This window comes from Ranitomeya variabilis, chromosome 1, assembly GCF_051348905.1.
Source record: "Ranitomeya variabilis isolate aRanVar5 chromosome 1, aRanVar5.hap1, whole genome shotgun sequence".
Lineage (NCBI taxonomy): Eukaryota > Metazoa > Chordata > Amphibia > Anura > Dendrobatidae > Ranitomeya > Ranitomeya variabilis.
This window is the reverse complement of record NC_135232.1, coordinates 874,727,327-874,753,907: the sequence shown is the minus strand read 5'-3', so window position 1 is coordinate 874,753,907 and position 26,581 is coordinate 874,727,327. Positions and strand designations below refer to the sequence as shown.

At 46.0% G+C, this 26,581-nt stretch overlaps 1 protein-coding gene across 1 annotated transcript in view; it reads right to left on the bottom strand.

The window, feature by feature from the left end:
• Positions 1 to 26,581, bottom strand: part of LOC143788222 (alcohol dehydrogenase 1-like) — a 177,957-nt gene that overhangs the window by 107,522 nt on the left and 43,854 nt on the right. The window contains exons 4-5 of the mRNA XM_077277730.1: positions 18,512 to 18,599; positions 6,313 to 6,532 (exon numbers count right to left, since the gene is read on the bottom strand). Of these exons, the coding sequence (XP_077133845.1) occupies positions 6,313 to 6,532; positions 18,512 to 18,599 (308 nt within the window). The remainder of the gene's footprint in view (positions 1 to 6,312; positions 6,533 to 18,511; positions 18,600 to 26,581) is intronic.

The window sequence follows — 26,581 nt, the reverse complement described above, 5'->3', positions numbered from 1 at the left end:
GCCAACGGTGTAGCATCAATACCCCTCAAAGGAATAGGGCTCTGCAAAGGTTGCAAAGAAAAACCACAGCGCCTGGCGAATTCTAAGTCCATTAAGTTCAGGGCAGCGCCTGAATCCACAAATGCCATGACAGAAAAGGATGACAATGAGCAAATCAGGGTCACAGACAGGAGAAATTTAGGCTGTACAGTACTGATGGTAACAGATCTAGCTACCCTCTTAATACGCTTAGGGCAATCAGAAATAGCATGAGCAGAATCACCACAGTAAAAACACAGCCCATTCTGACGTCTGTATCCCCTCTGTTCCGCTCTAGTCAAAATCCTATCACATTGCATAGGCTCAGGACTCTGTTCAGAGGACGCTGCCATATGGTGCACCACCTTGCGCTCGCGCAGGCGCCGATCAATCTGAATGGCTAGAGACATAGATTCGCTCAAACCAACAGGCGTTGGGAACCCCACCATAACATCTTTAAGGGCTTCAGAAAGACCCTTTCTGAAAATTGCTGCCAGAGCGTCCTCATTCCATTTATTGAGCACAGACCATTTTCTAAATTTCTGGCAGTATAACTCTGCCGCTTCCTGACCCTGACACAGGGCCAACAAGGTTTTTTCCGCATGATCCACAGAGTTAGGTTCGTCATACAATAATCCGAGCGATTGAAAAAATGCATCTACATTAAGCAATGCCGGATCCCCTGACTCAAGGGAGAATGCCCAGTCCTGAGGGTCACCACGCAGCAAAGAAATAACTATTTTAACTTGCTGAATGGGATCACCAGAGGAACGGGGTTTCAGAGCAAAAAACAATTTGCAGTTATTTTTAAAGTTCAAAAACTTGGATCTATCCCCATAAAACAAATCTGGAGTAGGAATTCTAGGCTCTAAAACCGGAGTCTGAACAACATAATCTTGGATACTCTGTACTCTTGCAGCAAGCTGATCGACACGAGAAAACAAACCCTGAACATCCATGCCCGTGCCCAAATCCTGAACCACCCAGAGATTAAGAGGAAGGAAAAAGACAAAACAGACTAAAGAAAAAAAATGGCTCAGAACTCTTTTTCTTTTCCTTCTTTTGAGATGCATTCAACTCATTTTTGGGCCAGTTGTACTGTTATGGACTGATGATTAAGGAGCGACATGCGACTAGCTCTGAGCAGGTGGTAACTATACTGACCGCAGTTACTGATCTTAACACAACACTAGCAGTAGCCGTGGGATGTTCCTGTCACTCCCTGGACACCTCGTCAAAGCCGGAGAACTAGCTACCCCTAAAGGTAGAAACAGGAAAGCTATCTTGCCTCAGAGAAAATCCCCAAAGGAAAGACAGCCCCCCGCAAATAATGACTGTGAGAGGAGAAGGAAATTACATACGTAGAATGAAACAAGATTTAGCAAAGGAGGCCACTTCTAGCTAGATAGATAGTACAGGATAGAACACTGTGCGGTCAGTAATAAAAACTAGAAAAAGTCCACCGCAGAGAAATGCAAAAATCTCCACACCTGACTAAAGATGTGGAGGGCAAAATCTGCTGCCCTGTGCTTCCAGCTTAGCTGAATAGATCCATACTGATAAGCTGGACAAATGAGCAAAACATAGAATTTGCTGAACAATAAAGTCCACAACAAGAGGACTGCAAAAGGACAAGCAAGGACTTATCTTTGCTGAACAGGTCAGAGTGTCAGGGAAATCCAAAAGAGCCGTGACTCCAAGCAGGAACAATTGACAACTGGCATTGATTGAGGGATAAGGCCAGACTAAAATAGCCGAGCCAGAAAAACGATCAGTGGAGGCAGCTGCTGATGCTAAATCCAAGAAGCAGCCATACCACTCAAAACCACCGGAGGGAGCCCAAGAGCAGAACTCACAAAAGTGCTACTTACAACCACCGGAGGGAGCCCAAGAGCGGAATTCACAACAACTGACATTACAGCAGGGGATCACAGAGGATTCATTTTGTCAGGTAAAATATTTCACTGACTGTTTTTAAACAATATTTTACCTCACAAAATGTATCCTCTGCGATCTCCTGCTGTAATGTCAATATGTCAGTATTGTCTTTTGCTTCCTCCCCTGCCCAGGAGCTGTGGTATGTTCTATTCGCGGTCAGACACAGACAATTTAGAAATGACATACATACATTAAATATAGATTGAGACACATTGACAAATAACAGAAGATGGAGACATAGATAGATTATAGATCAATATAAAATACATATATAATAGATAGATACAGTGATAGATAGATAGATAGACATACTGTATATTATAGTATAAAATTTATTTTTTGTCCTTTTGTGGATACAATGTAAATTAAAGCACCTTTGTCATACATTTTTCCATGTTAATAAAATGTTACCTTTACCTACTTTGCTTTCATTTTAACACAGGGGGAGGGGTGAGTGCACATAGGAAAGAGGACACACAGGGGGGAGACAGCTCAAATGAGAGGACACATGAGGGAAGAAGACAGCACAGTGGTGGTGAAAAAGAGAGCACACAAGGGGGAGAGCACATTGGGTACACAGATCAAAGAAGAGATGACATGAGAGGAGAAGACAGCACATGGGGAGAGAAAGAGTGCACAGGGGGGAGACAGCTCAAACTGGACAGCACATGAGGGGAGAACACAGCACAGGAAGGAGAAAGACAGCAGACAAGGGGGATAGCACATAAGGTAGACAGGTCAAAGAAGAGAGCACAGATGGGAGAAGTCAGCACATGGGGAAAGAGAGAGTGGATAGGTGGGCGAGAACATGGGAGGAGAGATTCTCAACGCTGCAAAGCCTGCCCCCATCACGACTACCGCCCTCCCGATGCAATTGTCGATTGATGAATTCCTCTGGGTAGGTAGCATAAGCCACAAGTGTCATAAATTGTCACAGGCATCCTCTCCCAATATTTAATTGTTGTGAATGAATAGTAATTGATCCCACCTTACCAAAAAAATAGATTTATCATGTCTGTAATGGAACTGAAGATGAACAAGAAGTGTCACAAAGTATATACACAGTAAAAAAACTTAAAAATGTAAAAAGATAGCAAACATGAATAAGGGAATGGTGGCAAGTATCTGCAGCGCCCCAGAGTCCTGGTCGTTGCAGTACTGTGGATCCGCCACTATGGGGAGCCATGGTGCGTTCGATGGCACTGAAGGAGTTCATCTGACCAGGTATCACAGACACCAATATGTTTCACAGCAGGGCCTCCGGGGGGAGCTAAGGGTTCTATTCATTAGGCCACTCCCCACCATAGTGGGTAAACTGGGGGTCAGGCAGGAAGTTAGAAGAGAAGGTTGACTGGATTGAACGAAGCAACACCTTGTGGCAGAGGGTGTTGTGGAGGAAGAGACAGTGGGGTCTCTGTCAGGGGTGGGATCCTGACAGAGGCTTGGCATTAGAAAGAACGTAACGGGACCGTGCCTGCTCAGCATAGCGGCGGTGCCCAAGAAAGGACTAGAAGCGAGATAGATTGTGCTGAGTGAGAAACGAGATCAAGCAAAAAGGAGAATACCAGTAGGGGTCATGCTGTAGGACCGGAGCAACATCCTACTGAGGCGCATTACCGGTGGCCGGAACGCCGAGGGAGTGGAATAGCATACAGCTTCAAGCCATACTCCAAACAGCGGCAGGGCAGTCAGTTTAAGGCGGGCTGTCTACCACATATCACCTATGAAGTCTTGGGGGGCAATTGCGGGAGAGGGGCGTCTCTAGGGTCCCGGAAGAACTCCAGGCCTACCTGACAAACGGGTGCCGTTCCAACCTGAATAACAGGGAGGGATGGAATACGAGAAGAACATCAGTGAATCGTGTTGTGAGGGAACTTAAGAAACAGACACAACAGTTGTGGGGTACTTTCCGTGAGCACAGCAGGGAAGGACTACAACACATAGCGCTAAGAAGGAGGGCACTGATTTCCACCTGTGAAGTGAACTCTGGAGGTGCCATTGGACCGGCCGGACTTGCGCAGCTTGGTGAACCGTATTCTGGACTGCGGACTGAGAGATCTCCAGTAAAGAGGTAAAGAGACTGCAACCTGGTGTCCTCGTTATTTACCGCGACCTGCACCCCACAACTGCACCGCTACACCACCGTTACTGCATCATCAACACGACTTATTGCACCAGACGTCCCCCCACTGACAGACAGGGCCACGGACCGGGTCTAGCCACCGTGACAACCCCAGGACTGAGACTCAGAGGCCCGGCTCCGGGTGCCCCTAGGCCCTGCGGTGGTGTGGGGGCGCTCCAAACTTGGCGTCACGAACAGGATCTACTTAAGCCTGAAGAATCAGGTCATGTGTGCCTTGGAACTGTGATTTATTGTGCTTGGACTGTGCGCTATTACAAGGACTGTGTGTTGCCACTTGCCGCCAGAAGTTCCCGCCAAAACCGCCGCCATTACAGCGCTAAGGAGAGCGCAGGAGAAGAAGAAGGGCGTGGAAGTGGGCGTGAACAAGCTGAAGAGCGCGAAAGACAATGGCCGCCCATTCTAAATATCTCGGCCCCTTGAGGACGTGTCCGTCAGCAGCCGAGATCCGCCTCCTGATCCTCAATGGTGGGCAGAGACAGCGAAAACGAAACCGCCCACCAAGGAGAGAGCGGGAAAAGGACCAGGAAGAAGGAGCGAGCAACATGGAGGCCGCCATGGCCAGCCGCCCGGAGCCGGAGCGTGGGGTCGGAGCCGAGGACTCCCCCAGCTACCCGGAGAGGCACCGCAGCCAGACCTCCACAGTTGACGCTGACCTCCTGCAGACCGGAGCGGACGGGCTGATCCATCAACCCCGGCGGATGCAGCTGAGCACTGAGGCCGGGTGGAAGAAGACCATCATCGGGAGCCTCGCCAGACATCTGTCGGCAGCCTCGTCTGGTCCGGAGCAAGAAAGAAGTTCCAGCGCTCCGAAGCCAGAAAGCAAGGCCCTGCTGGAAAACGAGGTGCTGCAAGCAGAGATGACAGCGTCGCAGCACAAGGCCCCGCAGCCAGCGTTCCAGACCCCAGCGGAGACGGAGCAGACCAGCACCGGAGGAACCGCATCTGAAGCAGGTAGGAAGAGCCACCCTGCCCTGACGACCGACACCACTCCAGTGACTGCTAGTGCCACAGCGTCTGACTCCGTTCCAGTGACTGATCTTGCAGCAGCCGCTACCTCTGCTGCAGCAGATGCCCAGACGTCCCCCACTGACAGACAGGGCCACGGACCGGGTCTAGCCACCGTGACAACCCCAGGACTGAGACTCAGAGGCCCGGCTCCGGGTGCCCCTAGGCCCTGCGGCGGTGTGGGGGCGCTCCATATCCTCTACAAAAAAAGATGTAAAACTCAATGTCAAACTTCATTTAAGCCAGAGGGGGTCAGCGTGCCCAGAGAAACAATCCATCTTGTTTCACATTGTGACTGTTATCAGACGCCTCTCACACAGCCAAACCAGATCTCACACTTTGCACTAACGAGGGTCAGTACCGCAAAACACAGTGTCAGCAAATTGAGATTCTGGTTTTGGCTTTTATCCTAAGCCATGTGACAAGGCTCGTTAAAGGGTCAATATTGACTTCTAGGATTGCTACTTCACAATAGGTGGCACTAGAGTTCTGGTCCTATTCCTCTCTGAAGAGACAATTTTTATATTGTAACAAAAGTTTCTTTATATCTCCTCCCCTTATAGCAGAGTGAATTATATGAATCCCTCGTACTTTGAAGGTTTGGGGGTTATAGTCATGATGAGTATTAAAATGGTGTGGGATTGGTTTTAACTCACTCCATAATGTGACATTATTTATCACGTCTCCTAGGGAAAGCAAAAACACAATTAAGCGAAACACGCATTGGGGATTCATATGCATGTGTGTTGGGGATTGTTTTGTGCAGAATGGGTAAGAATTCCTTGTTGTCTTGATTACTGTGGTGAAGTGTGGTGGGAAGTGTTGATGGAGGGAATTTTATGGCCTTTATGGCATATAATTTGGCATTTCCTCCTCACTCACACACTCCTAATGCCTGTCTGCATAAATGATAGCCTTTCATAGTTTGTCATGATTTGCATGTCCTTTTTTACCCCCTGTAGGTGTTTTTTTTTTTTTTTTAACTAATAAAAACAATATTTTTTGCCTAAAACACTCCAATTGGTTTTCCTCTTTTCTCTTTGGTTTTTGAGGACTGGATTTTCTATTGTAGATGCATTTAGGGTCTATAACGACCTGATATTTATTTAAAATGTTCCGGGAATTTGTTTTACTAAATACAAAGGAATAGATAAAGGTTGGCTGTATTTTACTTTTATCACTTACTTGTAGTTGGCTTCATCACTTACCTTAGCCAAATTAACCGCGGATCCATATCCTGTAGAAAAGGCACATCCCATCAAACATACTTTGTCCAGGGGTGCATCATCATGTATCTTGACCACACTCATTTCCTCCACTACAGTGTATTCAGTAAATGTACTGGTGCTAATGAAATTATGGATCAATTTCCCATTGCAGGTAAATCTGCTGGTGTTATCTGACATCAGCCCAATATGCTTGCCAACGCTGTTATAAGTAAATACAATGAGAACAATTATACATATTGCATTGTAACATCTAACACAAAAACCTAACGTAACTAAAATAACTCCTCATGAAGCATACAACAATATCATTCACAATTTTGCATGCAATATAAGTATTTCTGTAAAATTTTCAAAAATGAAACTATATATAATAAAGTGACTGGTGTTTCCGGGGAGGTGTTAGCCAAAAGGGCCATTGCCTGTTTCTGACCCAATGGCTTTCCACTGAAGTATTGATAGGTGGGTCTGAGATGAGTCCACATGACCATGTGTGTTTGGCATGTTCGGTGAAAGAGTACACAAACGTATGTTAGACACATTGTGAAATTTGAGCTTATACATCCACTAAGGAGCAGGCTAGTGTCCTATGAGAGAAACCAGAACCTAACCAGAGGCTGAGGGGGAGTGGAGTCAATATGGCTACCATGTGAAGACTATGAAAACAAACAAAAATGCATCCTAGAATTTAAAGCCCTCAAAGGGGTCAGTCAGAGATAAATGAAGACTTGCAGAGGCAGGTGAGCCTGAGAGATAACCGAACCAGAAGCAACAGTTTAACATTGTATTAGAAATGGTTGCTGTAAGGCCTAGTGAAAAGCTATTGAATGACTTAAGCTGAGAGAACGTGCACCATGAGTGAAAAAAGAAAGGATTGTATGTACAAGTGACCCCACCAGGCTAGTTACTGATGGGGAATCAGTGTCTGTAGTAATCCTCTTCCTGCAGTAATCTGTCTCTTAATTGCAAGTGCAAATGCAGCGTGCGCTACAAGCATGTAGTGGGGGTGGTCAGTCGGGATTTGAAACTGTCTAATGGCCTAGCGGTTACTATCACCTCCAGAGGTACTAGGGTAATATAATGCAAAAGGCTACTTCAACCCTGGTAAAATACGTTGACATGGGTTATACTCTGCTAGGGAGAAGCTTTCCTTAGACCCATACCATGTAAGCTGAGGCTAGAACCATCAGCCATCTTGTGGTGCAACCTGAAAATCAGGACTCAACAAAGGTATATTTTTGGCAAATGTTCTATAGTTCTTCTGTTCTGCTGCTCAAGTATATGAGATCACTGAGTGTGAATGACTAAGCTGTGCACGTTTACAGAGACTTCATCCATTACACTTTGCAATGTAACTGCAACTCCTACCACATCTATATGAGCTAAATGAAAAAAAAAGTTGTATACACTTGAGTTTTAGGAAGATATACAGGATTGCTTGGAGCCATAAAATAGTTGCGTGATTGAACCCTTAAAGCATGAAAGAATGTTTCCTCCTCCCTCAGAACAGTATCTCATACAGAATATTCTTTCTGCAAAGCTATCCTTGCACAATTCAATTTTCTTGACTGCTACAATATACACTCACCGGCCACTTTATTAGGTACACCATGCTAGTAACGGGTTGGACCCCCTTTTGCCTTCAGAACTGCCTCAATTCTTCGTGGCATAGATTCAACAAGGTGCTGGAAGCATTCCTCAGAGATTTTGGTCCATATTGACATGATGGCATCACACAGTTGCCGCAGATTTGTCGGCTGCACATCCCAAAGATGCTCCATACAAGGCAGGATGGATCCATGCTTTCATGTTGTTTACGCCAAATTCTGACCCTACCATCCGAATGTCGCAGCAGAAATCGAGACTCATCAGACCAAGCAACGTTTTTCCAATCTTCTACTGTCCAATTTCGATGAGCTTGTACAAATTGTAGCCTCAGTTTCCTGTTCTTAGCTGAAAGGAGTGGTACCCGGTGTGGTCTTCTGCTGCTGTAGCCCATCTGCCTCAAAGTTCGACGCACTGTGCGTTCAGAGATGCTCTTAGGCCTACCTTGGTTGTAACGGGTGGCGATTTGAGTCACTGTTGCCTTTCTATCAGCTCGAACCAGTCTTCCCATTCTCCTCTGACCTCTGGCATCAACAAGGCATTTCCGCCCACAGAACTGCCGCTCACTGGATTTTTTTTCTTTTTCGGACCATTCTCTGTAAACCCTAGAGATGGTTGTGCGTGAAAATCCCAGTAGATCAGCAGTTTCTGAAATACTCAAACCAGCCCTTCTGGCACCAACAACCATGCCACGTTCAAAGGCACTCAAATCACCTTTCTTCCCCATACTGATGCTCGGTTTGAACTGCAGGAGATTGTCTTGACCATGTCTACATGCCTAAATGCACTGAGTTGCCGCCATGTGATTGGCTGATTAGAAATTAAGTGTTAACAAGAAGTTGGACAGGTGTACCTAATAAAGTGGCCGGTGAGTGTAGATAAAACAAGGTTTATTATAAGAACATGTTGTGACACAAGCTAAGTTTTTTTAAGTGGTGCTCCCAAGAAAAATCTTTTATTTTTATATATGCTTTGCAATGTTGATTGTGTATACAGTGCATAGTGTTAAAATATGTAGCAATCACTGCCTTCTCCCAATTGTGATCCATTTCTACACCAGAAGAATGACAATGGGATAAGCTAAATCCCACAACGAGGATCAGAAGTTAATTTCTAAATATAAACCAAAGAGACTCATTTTGAGGCTTTCAAAGCCTGGAATTGACAGAGTGACCTCAGGTTCACACAGAATACACTATATGATACAGCTGTCTCACTGGGGGTCACATGGTGCAGAGGAGGAACGTGACAACAGTTGGTAAGGCTAGGTGCACATTGTGTATGTGTGCACTTACTCTACAGTGTATGTCGGTAGCTTTTCCAAACACATGCAGCAACGTTGTCATAGTCCCTCTTTTACCAGACGGTGGCCAAAAGTGAGTTTTTTTCTCAAAGACTTCTATTGGCGACGGATTGCGACAGATGGCATCACGTTTCATACGTTTTTCTCCGGATTCGTCAAAAATTGTTTTTCCGGCGGCTGGAGAAAACGGACATAGTAACATTTTTTGTGTCCGTTGAAAAAACGGACAGCAACGGATCTGTTGCCATCCGTCGTTTGCTATAATGGAACCCTATGGCGCCAGATCAGTCAAATAACGGAATCCAGCGACTGATTCCAGTATTTTTAACTGAGCATGCTCCGATTTTTTTAGGATCCAATTAGCTGGATCCGTCGCATCAGTTTTTCACAATCTGCGACGGATCTGTTTTTTTCAACTTTCGACGTATTGTGCCTGACGGCAAAAAACTGATGTGTGAAATCAGCCTTAGGCTACTTTCACACTAGCGTTTTTGGCTGCACGTCGCAATGCGTCGTTTAGGAGAAGAAACGCATCCTGCAAAGCTGTCTGCAGGATGAGTTTTTTCCCCATAGACTAACATTACCGATGCATTGCGATGTATTGCCACACACAGTTGCATCGTGTTTTGGCGGACCGCTGCCACAAAAAAGTTACATGTAACGTTTTTTTGTGCTTCGAGTCTGCCATTTTCGACGTCTCATGCGTGGCCGAAACTCTGCCCCCTCCTCCCCAGACCTTGCAATGGGGCAGCGGAAGCGTCGTAAGACTGAGTCCGCTGCCCACGTCGGGCATTTTTTTCATAATATGCGTCGGTACGTCGGGCCGACGCAGCGCAACGGCCCCGTACCGACGCTAGTGTGAAAGCAGCCTTATACAGAAGGTTACTGCAAGGAAATTTATACCATGAGGTATTTGTTTTTTACAGTAGTTCATTGGCATTCATCCTGACTCTGGCCTTGTTAGCATATGTGCCTGACAGTGCACAACCAATGTAATGTGTACCTGCCCTATACACATACACTGTGTTAGAATTATCAACATAACAGAACAGGGGCTAAAAGATGAATCAATTCTTGGGAATGCTTGTTTCAAAAGAAAAGTTAAGAATGACTTTTACCAGTACAGAGGTTACAGGCACAGGCATTTATCTTTCAGATAAGACACTTGTCTATGACTGACCAAATTGAAGAAGCACTCTCATAAAAAAATCCTATTAATATATTGCAATCACCATACTATATAGCACTGTGTACTCAAAATTACTCATTTTGCCTTTCTACCAATTTAATTTTTCTCTTTTCTCTGCTCTATGTGGAAACAGGAAGTCTATTTTCCTCACTTCAACTCCTGACCCAGCTGCTTCTCTCCTCCCCCTGCCAGGGACTTTTTCAGTCAGTCATGCAGGGAAAAGAATGTTCCTGTTTTTATATAGAGCTTAGAATGATTCAGCTAGTCAGCTTTTATTCATGTGATGTTATAGACCTAATGGAAGAAGAATTAGCTGGGTAGAAAGGCAAAATGAGCAATTGTAAGTACACATTGCTATAGAATATGATGACTGCAATACATTAAGAGGATAACAATTTGTATGAGAGTGCTTCTTTAATGACAGTTGGGTTATCTAAGATAATAGACATATGATTAGTGTGTATGTAGTCTAGTCTGATTGTTTTCTATGGGATGAAAGTGAAACAAAACTTGTTTATATGAGTCCAGAAACACAGAATGCTACATCTTTGGCTTGTGTAAAGATAACTGAAAAAAGTGATAAAAAAGGAAGTTGACCTTTACAACAGTTTTTCTTTAGCTCAGTCTTCTTTATAAGCTTCAACTTTTTTTTAACTACAAGTGCAGTGCCCCAGAGTTCTGGTCGTTGCAGTACTGTGGCTCTGCCACTAAGGGGAGCCATGGTACGTTCGATGGCACTGAAGGAGTTCCTCCAATCAGGTATCACAGACACCAATATGTTTCACAGCAGGGCCTCCGGGGGGAGCTAAGGGTGCTATTCATTAGGCCACTCCCCACCATAGTGGGTAAACTGGGGGTCAGGCAGGAAGTTAGTGAGAACGCTGACGGGATTGAACAGAGCAACACCCTGTGGCAGGGGGTGTTGTGAAGGGAGAGACTGTAGGGTCTCTGCCAGGGGTGGGATCCTGGCAGAGGCCCTCAATGCCAAATTGAGAGAACGTAACGGGACCGTGCCTGCTCAGCTTAGCGGCGGTGCCCAAGAAAGGACTAGAAGCGAGGCAGATTGTGCTGAGTGAGAAACGAGATCAAGCAGAAGGAGAATACCAGCAGGGGTTTTGTTGAAAGAGGCAGCACCCTGCTGAGGCGCAATACCGGTGGCCGGAACGCCGAGGGAGTGGATTAGAATACAGCTTCAAGCCATACTCCAAACAGCGGCAGGACAGTCGGTCTCAGGCGGGCTGTCTACCACATATCACCTATGAAGTCTTGGGGGGCAATTGCGGGAGAGGGGCGTCTCTAGGGTCCCGGAAGAACTCCAGGCCTACCTGACAAACGGGTGCCATTCCAACCTGAATACAGGGAAGGGGTGGATTACAGAGGAACATCAAATCGAGTTGTGAGGGAACTTAAGAAACAGACACAACCGTTGTGGGGTCACTTTCCATGAGCACAGCAGGGAAGGACTACAACACATAGCGCTAGAAGGAAGGCACAGATCTCCACCTGAGAGGAGGACTCTGGAGGTGCCATTGGACCGGCTGGACTTGCGTAGCCTGGTGAACCGTGTTCTGGACTGAGGACTCAGAGATCTCCAGTAAAGAGGTAAAGAGACTGCAACCTGGTGTCCTTGTTATTTACTGCGACCTGCACCCCCACAACTGCACCGCTACATCGCTATCATTACTACCAACACCCACACCTTGCATTTTACTGTGCGCCCCCCACGGCAGGGTCACGGACCGGGGCCTAGCCGCCGTGACAACCCCAGAAGCAGAGACTCAGAGGCCCGGTACCGGGTACCCCTCGGCCCTGCGGCGGTGGAGGGGGCGCTGCAGAACTTGGCGTCACGAACAGGATCTACTTAAGCCTGAAGAATCAGGTCATGTGTGCCTAGAGACTGTGATTTACTGTGCTTGAACTGTACTTTATTGAGAGGACTGTGTGTTGTGCCATTTGCCGCCAAAATCCGCCGCCATTGTAGCGCTGAGGAGAGCGCAGGAAGAGAAGAGGGGCGTGGAGTGGGCGTAGACAAGCTGGAGAGCGCGAACAGCAATGGCCGCCCAGTCTAAGTATTTCTGTGTCCTGAGGACGTGCCCGTCAACAGCCGAGGTACGCCTCCTGATCTTGGTCGGAGGGTGGAGACCATGGGGACGGGGCCGCCCACGGAAGAGACCGCGGGAGGAAGACGCGGGAAAAGAACGAGAAATGGCGACACCCGGAGCACCACGTGGCGCCGACCCGGTTCGGCCTGAGCCTGCACAGCCTGAAATAACCCCGGGGACGCCAACACTGCGGGGTCTGATCCCCACAGAGCCACCGATGGGTCGACCCCCTTTGCCGCTGTCCGAGGAATGTGTGGCTGCAGCCGAGGCCAGACAGCTAAGCCGCCGGCTGAAGGCCGCTGCCCGAGTGCTCACCCGGTTAGGTGAGCCCACGGAGATCCGTCTGACTCCAGCGTCTCCTGTCCCCTCCCAACTGACCGCGGCTGGAAGTACGCTATCAACACCGGATTTAAAGATCATGCCGGACGCCGAGCATCTACGGCGTCTGATGGCAGCATGGCGGAGCCGGCCCCAACTTGCGGAGCAAATTGATCTGGTCAGTGTTCCAGAGATTTCGTCCTCACACTGGGGTGTAGTGGTGGCCTTCAATCCCCGGTATGGAAGAGGGGTGATTCAGGAAATTGGAGAGCCGCTGCAGGTCCGCGTGGATCGGGAGGAGGTGGAGCCTTGCAGCGGGAGGCTCGATCGTGACCTGGAGCCAGGAGATGCCGTCACCTACACGAGGTGGAGGAAGGACACTGGCGAGACGGGCTGGTTCGCCCGAGGTGTTCAGCGATGCGTTGCCCTCCAGGCTGCTGGAACACAAGAAGGGGATGATCCCGTAGGGAAGGCAGCGGGACCCGGCCCCGCGGAATCACGAGAAGCACAGCCTCGCCGCGCCCCAGAAGGACGGGTGCACCTGCCGACAAGGAGGACCTCCCGGCGAGGGATTTTATCATTACTGGGACCGGAACGGCGTCCTGGCTCACCGGTGCGATCTGTTGGCCTGGTGAGGCCGGATAAGAGGTCGCCTTCCGCAGAACCCCAGTAAGATTTTATTGCTTTATAAAAATGTAAATAGTTTTCCTTTAACTGTTCCTGATTGTTTGTTGCTAAACCCGTCCAGGGTAAACTTTAAAAGGTGACCCCTTTGTTGACCCGGGGTCACTATTGTTGTTTTCCAGAAGTTTTACACAAACTGCAGTAATCATGGACTGTGCATGATTCGAACTTCCTTGTAAATAGTTGCACCTTCTTAAGGGTGCCTCCTACTGGTTTTAGTTAAAAGACACTTTGCGAAGATACCTTTCCTACTGGTTTTAGTTAAAAGACACTTTGCGAAGATGCCATTCCGGAGCCTTTGCGTGGACTGGTAGGCTGAGAAGACGAGCTACCTCAGAAAGGCTTGGTCCCCTCTTAAAGGGGATGCGTGGAATTGAACTTGAAAGCGATACTGTTTTAGAACGGTAATATGATGATGCTTTGAGAAAGAATGTAACTGTTTTACATGAAAAGTTATATGTGTTTAAATTGTTTGAATTGTGAAATCTGAAAATAATGTTTTGTGAAAGGAAAAGATGCAGAGAGCCCGCAGGGGTGGAAGTAGAGATCTGCGTAGTTGAAAGTAAAGAAGTAATGATGAAGGTGAGGATAGAAGGTAAACCCTGCGTCCCCATAGAAAGTTACTTTGTTACTAAGGACAGAAAGCGAACCCGTAGGGGTTAGAGAGTGAGTCCTTAAAGGAGCCGAGTAGAGCTGGCTCAGAGTTCTTTAAACGAAAGGAATGTTATGTCTATACTATGTATAGTAGCGAAAGGCAGTAGGCCCTGGCTGAACGGGGCGGTCCTGTAAAAGAAAGGAGAGGCAGTAGGTCTGGTGCCATAGGGACAGGCGGTCCTGCAGGTTCAAAGTAGGAGAATGTGAAGTTACCCTACCCTGTAATGTGATTATAGGAAGGCCTTTGGTAAACTAAGAGTGTATGTTTCTTAAGGCAATGTTAATTTATTGTTCCAGAATTTGCACTAAGTAGAATACCCGGTTGGGTAACAGGAGTTATGTATAGCCTGTAATTTATAATGTTGACTATGTTTGTAACGTTAAAAGTGTCCTCACCTCCCATAAAGGGAAGCCTGTTCAAGTATACTTATTGTTTTGCACTCAACAAAATTGTATGTCTGTTTACTAATCTGTATTGTTGTTTTTCTTCCCAGTCCCGGAGTACTGTGTTTAACCAGGGGGGAGTGCAGCGCCCCAGAGTTCTGGTCGTTGCAGTACTGTGGCTCTGCCACTAAGGGGAGCCATGGTACGTTCGATGGCACTGAAGGAGTTCCTCCAATCAGGTATCACAGACACCAATATGTTTCACAGCAGGGCCTCCGGGGGGAGCTAAGGGTGCTATTCATTAGGCCACTCCCCACCATAGTGGGTAAACTGGGGGTCAGGCAGGAAGTTAGTGAGAACGCTGACGGGATTGAACAGAGCAACACCCTGTGGCAGGGGGTGTTGTGAAGGGAGAGACTGTAGGGTCTCTGCCAGGGGTGGGATCCTGGCAGAGGCTTGGCATTGAGAGAACGTAACGGGACCGTGCCTGCTCAGCTTAGCGGCGGTGCCCAAGAAAGGACTAGAAGCGAGGCAGATTGTGCTGAGTGAGAAACGAGATCAAGCAGAAGGAGAATACCAGCAGGGGTTTTGTTGAAAGAGGCAGCACCCTGCTGAGGCGCAATACCGGTGGCCGGAACGCCGAGGGAGTGGATTAGAATACAGCTTCAAGCCATACTCCAAACAGCGGCAGGACAGTCGGTCTCAGGCGGGCTGTCTACCACATATCACCTATGAAGTCTTGGGGGGCAATTGCGGGAGAGGGGCGTCTCTAGGGTCCCGGAAGAACTCCAGGCCTACCTGACAAACGGGTGCCATTCCAACCTGAATACAGGGAAGGGGTGGATTACAGAGGAACATCAAATCGAGTTGTGAGGGAACTTAAGAAACAAACACAACCGTTGTGGGGTCACTTTCCGTGAGCACAGCAGGGAAGGACTACAACACATAGCGCTAGAAGGAAGGCACAGATCTCCACCTGAGAGGAGGACTCTGGAGGTGCCATTGGACCGGCTGGACTTGCGTAGCCTGGTGAACCGTGTTCTGGACTGAGGACTCAGAGATCTCCAGTAAAGAGGTAAAGAGACTGCAACCTGGTGTCCTTGTTATTTACTGCGACCTGCACCCCCACAACTGCACCGCTACATCGCTATCATTACTACCAACACCCACACCTTGCATTTTACTGTGCGCCCCCCACGGCAGGGTCACGGACCGGGGCCTAGCCGCCGTGACAACCCCAGAAGCAGAGACTCAGAGGCCCGGTACCGGGTACCCCTCGGCCCTGCGGCGGTGGAGGGGGCGCTGCACAAGTATGTCTCTTTTTTGTGCCTAGATTAAAAAATAATAAAAACAGTAAAAAGAATAAGCAAAAATAATAGCAAGAACCTAGCCTAGAATAATTGCACACAGAAAGAAATGAACTAACATATCTATTGTTCCCACTAACATTTTATTTTCAGTTGCCAATTATTATTCTGCCAAGAATAGTCACAATTTATGATTTGGGATAATGAAAGCTAAGGCCTAAAATGTTTGAATATATACATTATGTGACATCACTGAAGCCAAGCCAGTTGCATTGCCTTTGACATATTATTGCTATTAATACTTCTGCCAGAGGGATATCTAGGGGGAGGGCCGCCGGGGCATGTGCCCCAGGTGCAGCTGGAAGGGGGGCGCTGTCGGGCTGCCTAATGCAGAGGCATGTATGAGGAAACAGTACATGAGAATGGGGACATGTATGAGGAAACAGTATAGGTGGATGGGTGCAGACACAGTATGGTGAGTGGGGGAATGGGTGCAGACAGTATGGGGAGCAAACGGGAATGTATGTGGACACAGTATGAGTAGCGATGGGAAAAATGTATGTGGGGAGTGAGGGTGATGGGATGTGTGCAGACACAGTATGTGGAGTCAGGGGTATGTGTGAGCAGGCAGTAATGAAAGTAAGGGGGTAAATATATGAGGAGACAGTATGGTGAACAGGGGGGGATGTGAGAGGAGACAGTTTGAGGAGGGAGGGGAATGAAATGAGGAGACAGTATGATGGGAGAAAAGTGAGTGGGCACAGAATAGAGACTGAGTAGTGGAGGCATAGCATGGGGGGACAGTGAAAGGGCACAGCAGGAGAGGACAGTATGCCGAGGAGAGGGAGTGTGATGAGAGGGTACAGTAAAGAGACTGGGCCCTATAAGGGGGACAGTGTGAAGAGGAGGGCCAGTATAGAAAGGAGAGGTCAGTGCAGAGAGCATGTACCCTAAGAAGGACAGTGTGGGGGTCATATTTTGTGCAGACAATATAGTGAGGAGCAATTATTTATTCAGGGCCTCAGCGTAGAGAATATATATTTTATTCAGTAGCATTAAAATGACAATTCTATCTTTAAAGGCATCATGTGGAGATTTGTGGCAAAAGAGCAAAGAAGATGGAAGTCAGCAGAGACGTGCTGTGAATGAGAAAACTCATGATGTGTGCCTTAACTACTGTAACCTCCTGTTTTGTGGCTTCCCTTTTAATACTCTTGCACCCCTCCAATCTATTCAAAACTCTGCTGCCCGACTAATCTACCTGTCCTCCCACTATTCCCCAGCCTCTCCCTTCTATCAATCCCTTCACTGGCTCCTCATTACCCAGAGACTCCAGTTCAAAATCCTAACCATGGCATACAAAGCCATCCACAATCTGTCTCCTCCATACATCTGTGACCTCGTCTCGGTACTTACCTGCACACAACTTCTGATTCTCACAAGATCTCCTTCTCTACTCCTTTCTTATCTCCTCTTCCCACAATCACATACAAGATTTAACCTGGGCATCTCCCATACTCTGGAACTCTCTAGCCCAACATATCAGACACTTGTCTACCATGGAAACCTTCAAAAGGAAACTGAAGACCTACCACTTCTGACAAGCCTACAACCTGCAGTAACCACCTATCCACCAAACCGCTGCATGACCAGCTCTACCCTCACCTACTGTATCCTCATTCCTCACCCATCCCTTGTAGGCTGTGAACTCTCAGGAGCATGGTCTTCTCTCCTCCTGTTCCAGTCGTGGTTTTTATGCTTTAAGATTATTGTACGTGTTTTTATTATGTATACCCCTCCTCACATGTAAAGCGCCATTGAATATATGGCACTATAATAATAAATGATAATAATAATCTTGGGGTCTGGACAAGATGAATTAAAGAAGGAGAACGACTCCAGAGACGACATCATCTATAAGGTACTTGATGTAAATTTTATTTGTGATACTGACTAATTATCTTGTTTTTATTTCTGTTATGAGCATTACAGGGGTTGTGCAGGTTTGTGATGAGTCTGCAGTCATTCTATATGACTGCAGGCTTCTGAATTCTCACACTGCGTACTGCTAGATATCAGGATTCTCTTGCGCTGGCGATTTACATTCATGTGGTCATGTGCTGACTAGACATGAGTGGCCTCACTCAATGAAAATTAGCTGAGCGAGGCCAGACACGACTAGTCGGAATGTGGTCAGAAGTATACAATTGCATTCTTGTGCTGACATGACCGTCCACTCTTGCCACCAGCAAGGGAGAATCCTAAAAGTGTGCCGTGCATTCGATGTGAGAATTCAGAAGCCTGCATTGTATGGATTCAGCTCACTCTCAGGATTCAGCTCTGCAGGTTCCAGCAGTCATCACATGGACACTTCACTCATATGCAATTTTCATACTTAGTCCTGTGACAACGAGCTTCTCTTCCTGCTTCTCTTAGTTTTTCACTGAACATTGAGAGCATTAGGGAGAGCAGCTCGTGGGTACATGACTAAGTGTGCAAATTGCATATGTCCTTGGAGGGGTGGGGGAGGTAGCCAAAAAACTGAATTTTTGCCATGGGTGTCAGAAAACCTAGATACACCTCTGACTTCTGCTATTACAACTAATGATAATAATATTATTAATAATAAACATACTCAGCTTTGTAGCACAGGTTACTTTTAGGTTCAGCACAACCTCTGCATTCTCCACAGTAAGGAAGAAATAATGGTATTACTTTGTCTCCTAGTATCGGTAGAATAAGAAAAAAATGGTTTTAAAATGTTATCAGCAAGATCATAGACCCAATAAATGACAAGTAGCAAAAATTATAAATGGAAGAAAACAGAATATCTCTGTAGGATTTGTGATGTATAATTGAAGAATTCCATAATCCTATTGTCTGTAATAATAGTTTTAAAATCAATAATTATGAAATACCACTGAAATATACAGATCTGCTTCGTGCCAGGTTCATGCAAGCATATAAAAAATCATCCAAATTTTATTCAGAAAAAGAGGACAATTTTCCATCCATATTTTCAATCATACAAAAAAAAGTGGAATTTATGCCTAAAATGCCCACATTTTTAGCACACGGATGTATGAGGCATGTGACAGATATAACACAATGTAAAATATGTGGCCTGTATTTATTTTTTGGGGGGGTTCAGGAAAATGGTGTCAAGAAATTGTGCAAGACACTCAAAAAAATTTCTACTCTACCGTACCACAAAAAAATTAAAGATTTTTCTGCGCACTAATAAGTGATTTTTGTGACCCCTTTAAAATTTTATCTGTGGCATTATTTCTGTGCTGTGTTGTGCATAAATATGCGATTCTTCAGAATTTCTATTAGTCTATGCCTGATGAAGAGACCTGAGTAGTCTCAAAAGCTTGCAGTTTGTTACCATCTTTTCAGTTAGCCATTGAAAGGTATGAACCACTGAGGACTCTCAGTTCTAAATATTTAACTTGAAATAGATTACTCTGTAATGATTCTATACAATATATGAGTTTCAGTTTTTCTATTGAAGAACTGAAATAATTTAACTTTTTGATGACCTGTTAATTTAGTGAGAAGCCCTTGTATGTAAAACTGCACCATTGACTTGCATTGGTTTGTACACTGTATGCTATCTGTCTTTGCTCATGGAAAGCACATACTCATATATTAAGCTTGTCTAAATAAGCCCTTGATATACAACAAAAGCTCAATTTTAATAAACTATACTAAATCTTAAAGGAGCTTTCTGAAGCTATAGATTCATTCAGATATCAGTGATTTTTCTCAAATCCAAATAAATTGACACATTTTTATTAATGATTTGGATCAGATATTCTTCAGTATTTGGTCACTTTAGAAAGCAAAAAGTGTACCAGCTTGATCCAGGTTTAATCCTGTGTAAGCATTCCAATGAAAATTCAGTGCATCGTTAGTCCAGCCACGTGGATAGAGCATAAAATCTTCTTTATTGAATATTGAGTAATAACATGTTATGACAGAGTGACATCATAAATTATGTGCAGAGCCTACGCATTTCGAGGATTTAGCCAGCTCTAAATCATACCATACAGTGTTGACTTCATAAAAAAGTGACATTTATTTTATTTTTCTCATTCAGACAGGATGCAATATATCCCACACCTTGCAAAAGGTAAAGTTTTAAATGAGTAGAGCACTCAGATGTTTGTAATTTTAATTTTTATTTTATATTCCTCCCAGTGGGTATATTTCACATGTTTGTGCCTGGATATTTAGGCTTAACATGGTCATAACATGGTTTTGCTCAATATTCAATAAACAATTGTAGGCTCTATCTATGTGGATGGAACAAAGATGCATTTGGTCAGTTTGTCAGTTTTAGCTGTCATAGTTTCATTGGTTTTTCTTGCAAATGATATACTTTGCTGGGCTTATCCCTGAGTGATGTGCAGTGTTCGATGTGCGCTCTCTCACCGGCTCAGATCAGCAAGTAACAAGCCGAGATCAGAGCGCACTGTTACTGTCTATTGTTAGCCTACCCGGCATGCAAAGACCAGCGCTCATGATGTCACTTATGAAGGCAGCGCTAGCCTCTGCAACCTGGGTATTCTCTCTTATAATACACACAAACAGTGTGCTCCATTGCCAGCTTGTTACTGCTGATCTGAGCAGGCGAGAGAGTGCAATGTCTTTGTGCACATCGAGCCAAGATCAGCGCAGACCCTGAAATGAGCATCATATCAGAGATGGGGCACAGCCTGCAGCTGTAAATGCAGTCTCTGCCTCCTGAGGATGCTTCGTTTGAGTATCCCAGCACGAACTCGGAATCTCAAACGAAGTGTCATTAAAACGGAAGTTATTAAAAAAAAAAGCAGATAATGTAGTGAGGGAAGGATAGGGGAGTTTTCAATTCAAGTATATTAGAAAATAGTTTCCATTATGGCATTAAAATGGATGGAGATTTAGAATGAAAATTAGGTTGTATTTCAGACCCTTTAACCCCTTCATGACCCAGCCTATTTTGGCCTTAATGACCTTGCCATTTTTTGCAATTCTGACCAGTGTCCCTTTATGAGGTAATAACTCAGGAACGCTTCAACGGATCCTTGCGGTTCTGAGATTGTTTTTTCGTGACATATTGGGCTTCATGTTAGTGGTAAATTTAGGTCGATAATTTCTGAGTTTATTTGTGAAAAAAACGGAAATTTGGCAAAAATTTTGAAAATTTCGCAATTTTCACATTTTGAATTTTTATTCTGTTAAACCAGAGAGTTATGTGACACAAAATAGTTAATAAATAACATTTCCCACATGTCTACTTTACATCAGCACAATTTTGGAAATAATTTTTTTTTTTGCTAGGAAGTTATAAGGGTTAAAATTTGACCAGTGATTTCTCATTTTTACAACAAAATTTACAAAACCATTTTTTTTAGGGACCACCTCACATTTGAAGTCAGTTTGAGGGTTCTATATGGCTGAAAATACCCAAAAGTGACACCATTCTAAAAACTGCACCCCTCAAGGTGCTCAAAACCACATTCAAGAAGTTTATTAACCCTTCAGGTGTTTCACAACAGCAGAAGCAACATGGAAGGAAAAAGTGAACATTTAACTTTTTAGTCACAAAAATGATCTTTTAGCAACAATTTTTTTATTTTCCCAAGGGTAAAAGGAGAAACTGGACCACAAAAGTTGTTGTCCAATTTGTCCTGAGTACGTTGATACCTCATATGTGGGGGTAAACCACTGTTTGTGGGCACGGCAGGGCTCGGAAGCGAAGGAGCGCCATTTGACTTTTTCAATGAAAAATTGGCTCCAATCTTTAGCGGATACCATGTCGCGTTTGGAGAGCCCCCGTGTGCCTAAACATTGGAGCTCCCCCACAAGTGACCCCATTTTGGAAACTAGACGCCCCAAGGAACTTATCTAGATGCATAGTGAGCACTTTAATCCCCCAGGTGCTTCACAAATTGATCCGTAAAAATGAAAAAGTACTTTTTTTTTCACAAAAAATTTCTTTTAGCCTCAATTTGTTAATTTCCACATGGGCAGCAGGATAAAATGGATCCTAAAATGTATTGGGCAATTTCTCCTGAGTACACTGATACCTCACATGTGGGGGTAAACCACTGTTTGGGTGCACGGCAAGGCTCGGAAGGGAAGGCGCTCCATTTGACTTTTTGAATGAAAAATTATCTCCATCGTTAGCGGACACCATGTCGCGTTTGGAGAGACCCTGTGTGCCTAAACATTGAAGCTCCCCCACATTTGACCCCATTTTGGAAACTAGACCCCCCAAGGAACTTATCTAGATGCATAGTGAGCACTTTAAACTCTCAGGTGCTTCACAAATTGATCCGTAAAAAATGAAAAAGTACTTTTTTTTCACAAAAAAATTTTTTTAGCCTCAATTTTTTCATTTTCACATGGGCAACAGGATAAAATGGATCCTAAAATTTGTTGGGCAATTTCTCTTGAGTACGCCGATACCTCATATGTGGGGGTAAACCACTGTTTGGGTGCACGGCAAGGCTTGGAAGGGAAGGCGCGCCATTTGACTTTTTCAATGGAAAATTAGCTCCAATCGTTAGTGGACACCATGTTGCGTTCGGAGAGCCCCTGTGTGCCTAAACATTAGAGCTCCCCTACAAGTGACCCCATTTTGGAAACTAGACCCCCCAAGGAACTAATCTAGATGTATAGTGAGCACTTAAAACCCCCAGGTGCTTCACAGAAGTTTATAACGCAGAGCCATGAAAATAAAAAAATATTTTTATTTCCTCAAAAATGATTTTTAGCCCGGAGTTTTTTATTTTCCCAAGGATAACAGGAGAAATTGGACCCCAAATGTTGTTGTCCAGTTTGTCCTGAGTACGATGATACCCCATATGTGGGGGTAAACCACTGTTTGGGCGCACGGCAGGGCTCGGAAGGGAAGGCACGCCATTTGGCTTTTTGAATGGAAAATTAGCTCCAATCATTAGCGGACACCATGTCGCGTTTGGAGAGCCCCTGTGTGCCTAAACATTGGAGCTCCCACACAAGTGACCCCATTTTGGAAACTAGACCTCCCAAGGAACTAATCTAGATGTGTGGTGAGCACTTTGAACCCTCAAGTGCTTCACAGAAGTTTATAACGCAGAGCCATGAAAATATAAAATTATTTTTCTTTCCTCAAAAGTGATTTTTTAACCCACAATTTTTTATTTTCCCAAGGGTAACAGGAGAAATTGGACCCCAAAAGTTGTTGTGCAGTTTCTCCTGAGTACGCTGATACCCCATATGTGGGGGTAAACCACTGTTTTGGCACACATCGGGGAGCGGAAGGGAAGTAGTGACGTTTTGAAATGCAGACTTTAATGGAATGCTCTGCGGGCGTCACGTTGCGTTTGCAGAGCCCCTGATGTGCCTAAACAGTAGGAACTCCCCACAATTGACCCCACTTTGGAAACTAGACCCCCAAGGGAACTTATCTAGATGTGTGGTGAGCACTTTGAACCCCCAAGTGCTTCACAGAAGTTTATAACGCAGAGACGTGAAAATAAAAAATGTGTTTTCTTTCCTCAAAAATATTTTTTTAGCCCAGAATTTTTTAATTTTCCCAAGGGTAACAGGAAAAATTTGACCCCAAAAGTTGTTGTCCAGTTTCTCCTGAGTACGCTGATACCCCATATGTGGGGGTAAACCACTGTTTGGGCACATGGCGGGGCTCGGAAGGGAAGTAGTGACGGTTTGGAATGCAGACTTTGATGGAATGGTCTGCGGGAATCATGTTATGTTTGCAGAGCCCCTGATGTGCCTAAACAGTAGAAACCCCCCACAAGTGACCCCATTTTGGAAACTAGACCCCCCAAGGAACTTATCTAGATGTGTGGTGAGCACGTTCAACCCCCAAGTGCTTCACAGAAGTTTACAACGCAGAGCCGTGAAAATAAAAAATCATTTTTCTTTCCTCAAAAAAGATGTTTTAGCAAGCAATTGTTTATTTTCACAAGGGTAACAGGAGAAATTGGACCCCCATATTTGTTGCCCAGTTTGTTGTGAGTACGCTGGTACCCCATATGTGGGGGTAAACCACTGTTTGGGCGCACGTCAGGGCTCGGAAGGGAAGTAGTGACATTTGAAATGCAGACTTTGATGGAATGGTCTGCGGGCGTCACGTTGCATTTGCAGAGCCCCTGATGTGCCTAAACAGTAGAAACACCCCACAAGTGACCCCATTTTGGAAACTAGACCCCAAAAGGATCTTATCTAGATGTGTGGTGAGCACTTTCAACCCCCAAGTGTTTCACATAAGTTTATAACGTAGAGCCGTGAAAATAAAAAATAATTGTTCTTTCCTCAAAATTATGTTTTAGCAAGTATTTTTTTATTTTTGCAAGGGTAACAGGAGAAATTGGACCCCAATAGTTGTTGCCCAGTTTGTCCTGAGTACGCTGGTATCCCATATGTGGGGGTAAACCACTGTTTGGGCACACGTCGGGGCTTGGAAGGGAGGGCGCACCATTTGACTTTTTGAACGCAAGATTGGCTGGAATAATTGGTGGCGCCATGTTGCGTTTGGAGACCCCTGATGTGCCTAAACAGTGGAAACCCCTCAATTCTAAGTTCAACACTAACCCCAACACACCCCTAACCCTAATCCCAACTGTAGCCATAACCCTAATCACAACCCTAACCCCAACACACCCCTAACCACAACCCTAACCCCAACACACCCGTAACCCTAAATCCAACCCTAATCCTAACCCTAATCCCAACCCTACCCACAACTGTAACCCCAACACAACCCTAACCCTATCCTTAACCCTAACCACAAGCCTAATCTTAACCCTATTTCCAACCCTAGCCCTAATTCCAACCCTAAGGGTACCGTCTCACATAACGATTTACCAACGATCACGACCAGCGATACGACCTGGCCGTGATCGTTGGAAAGTCATTGTGTGGTCGCTGGGGAGCTGTCACACAGACGCTCTCCAGCGACCAACGATGCCAAGGTCCCGGGTAACCAGGGTAAACATCGGGTTACTAAGCGCAGGGCCGCGCTTAGTAACCCGATGTTTACCGTGGTTACCAGCGTAAAAGTAAAAAAAAAACGTACATACTCACATTTTGGTGTCCTTCAGGTCCCTTGCCGTCTGCTTCCCACTCTGACTGAGTGCCGCCGTACAGTGAGAGCAGAGCGCAGCGGTGACGTCACTGCTGTGCTGTGCTCTCACTTTCCGGCCGGCAGACAGTCAGAGCGGGAAGCAGACGGCAAGGGATCTGAAGGACACCGAAATGTGAGTATGTACGTTTTTGTTTTTTTTTTACTTTTACGCTGGTAACCACGGTAAACATCGAGTTACTAAGCGCGGCCCTGCGCTTAGTAACCCGATGTTTACCCTGGTTACAAGTGAACGCATCGCTGGATAGCTGTCACACACAACGATCCAGCGATGACAGCGGGAGATCCAGCGACGAAAGAAAGTTCCAAACGATCTGCTACGACGTACGATTCTCAGCAGGGTCCCTGATCGCTGCTGCGTGTCAGACACAGCGATATCGTATGGATATCCCTGGAACGTCACAGATCGTACCGTCGTAGCGATCAAAGTGCCACTGTGAGACGGTACCCTAACTCTAATTCCAACCCTAACCCTAAGGCTATGTGCCCACTTTGCGGATTCGTGTGAGATTTTTCCGCACCATTTTTGAAAAATCCGCAGGTAAAAGGCACTGCGTTTTACCTACGGATTTACAGCGGATTTCCAGTGTTTTTGTGTGCGGATTTCACCTGCGGATTCCTATTGAGGAACAGGTGTAAAACGCTACGGAATCCACACAAAATTGACATGCTGCTGAAAATACAACACAGCGTTTCCGCACGGTATTTTCCGCACCATGGGCACAGCGGATTTGGTTTTCCATAGGTGTACATGGTACTGTAAACCTGATGGAAAACTGCTACGAATTCTCAGCGGCCAATCCGCTGCGGATCCGCGGCCGATCCGCTGCGGATCCGCGGCCGATCCGCTGCGGATCCGCGGCCGATCCGCTGCGGATCCGCGGCCGATCCGCTGCGGATCCGCGGCCGATCCGCTGCGGATCCGCGGCCGATCCGCTGCGGATCCGCGGCCGATCCGCTGCGGATCCGCGGCAATCCGCTGCGGATTCGCAGCCAAATCCGCACTGTGTGCACATGCCCTAACCCTACCCCTAACCCTAACCCTACCCCTAATTCTAACCCTAATTCTAACCCTAGTTCTAACCCTAGTTCTAACCCTAACCCTAGCAGAAAAAAAAAAAAAATATTTTATTTATTTTTATTATTGTCCCTATGGGGGTGATAAAGGGGGGTCATTTACTTTTTTTTCATTTTGATCACTGCGATAGGCTATATCGCAGTGATCAAAATACTTCTGAAATGAATCTGCCAGCCGGCAGACTCTGCGGGCGCAGTGCGCAGGCGCCCGCCATATTGGAAAATGGCGGCGCCCATGGAGAAGCCGGACGGACATCGGGAGGCCCGGTAAGTATGAAGGGGGGGTGATCGGATCACGGGGGGGGGACCGGAGCACAGGGGGGGGGACCGGAGCACAGGGAGGGGGCACCGGAGCACGGGGGGAGCGTACAGGAGGACGGAGGAGCGGACAGAACTTATTAGGGGGGCGGACCGCGCACCGGAGCACTGGGGGGGCGATCGGTGTGGTGGGGTGGGGGCAGATTAGGTTTTCCAGCCATGGCCGATGATATT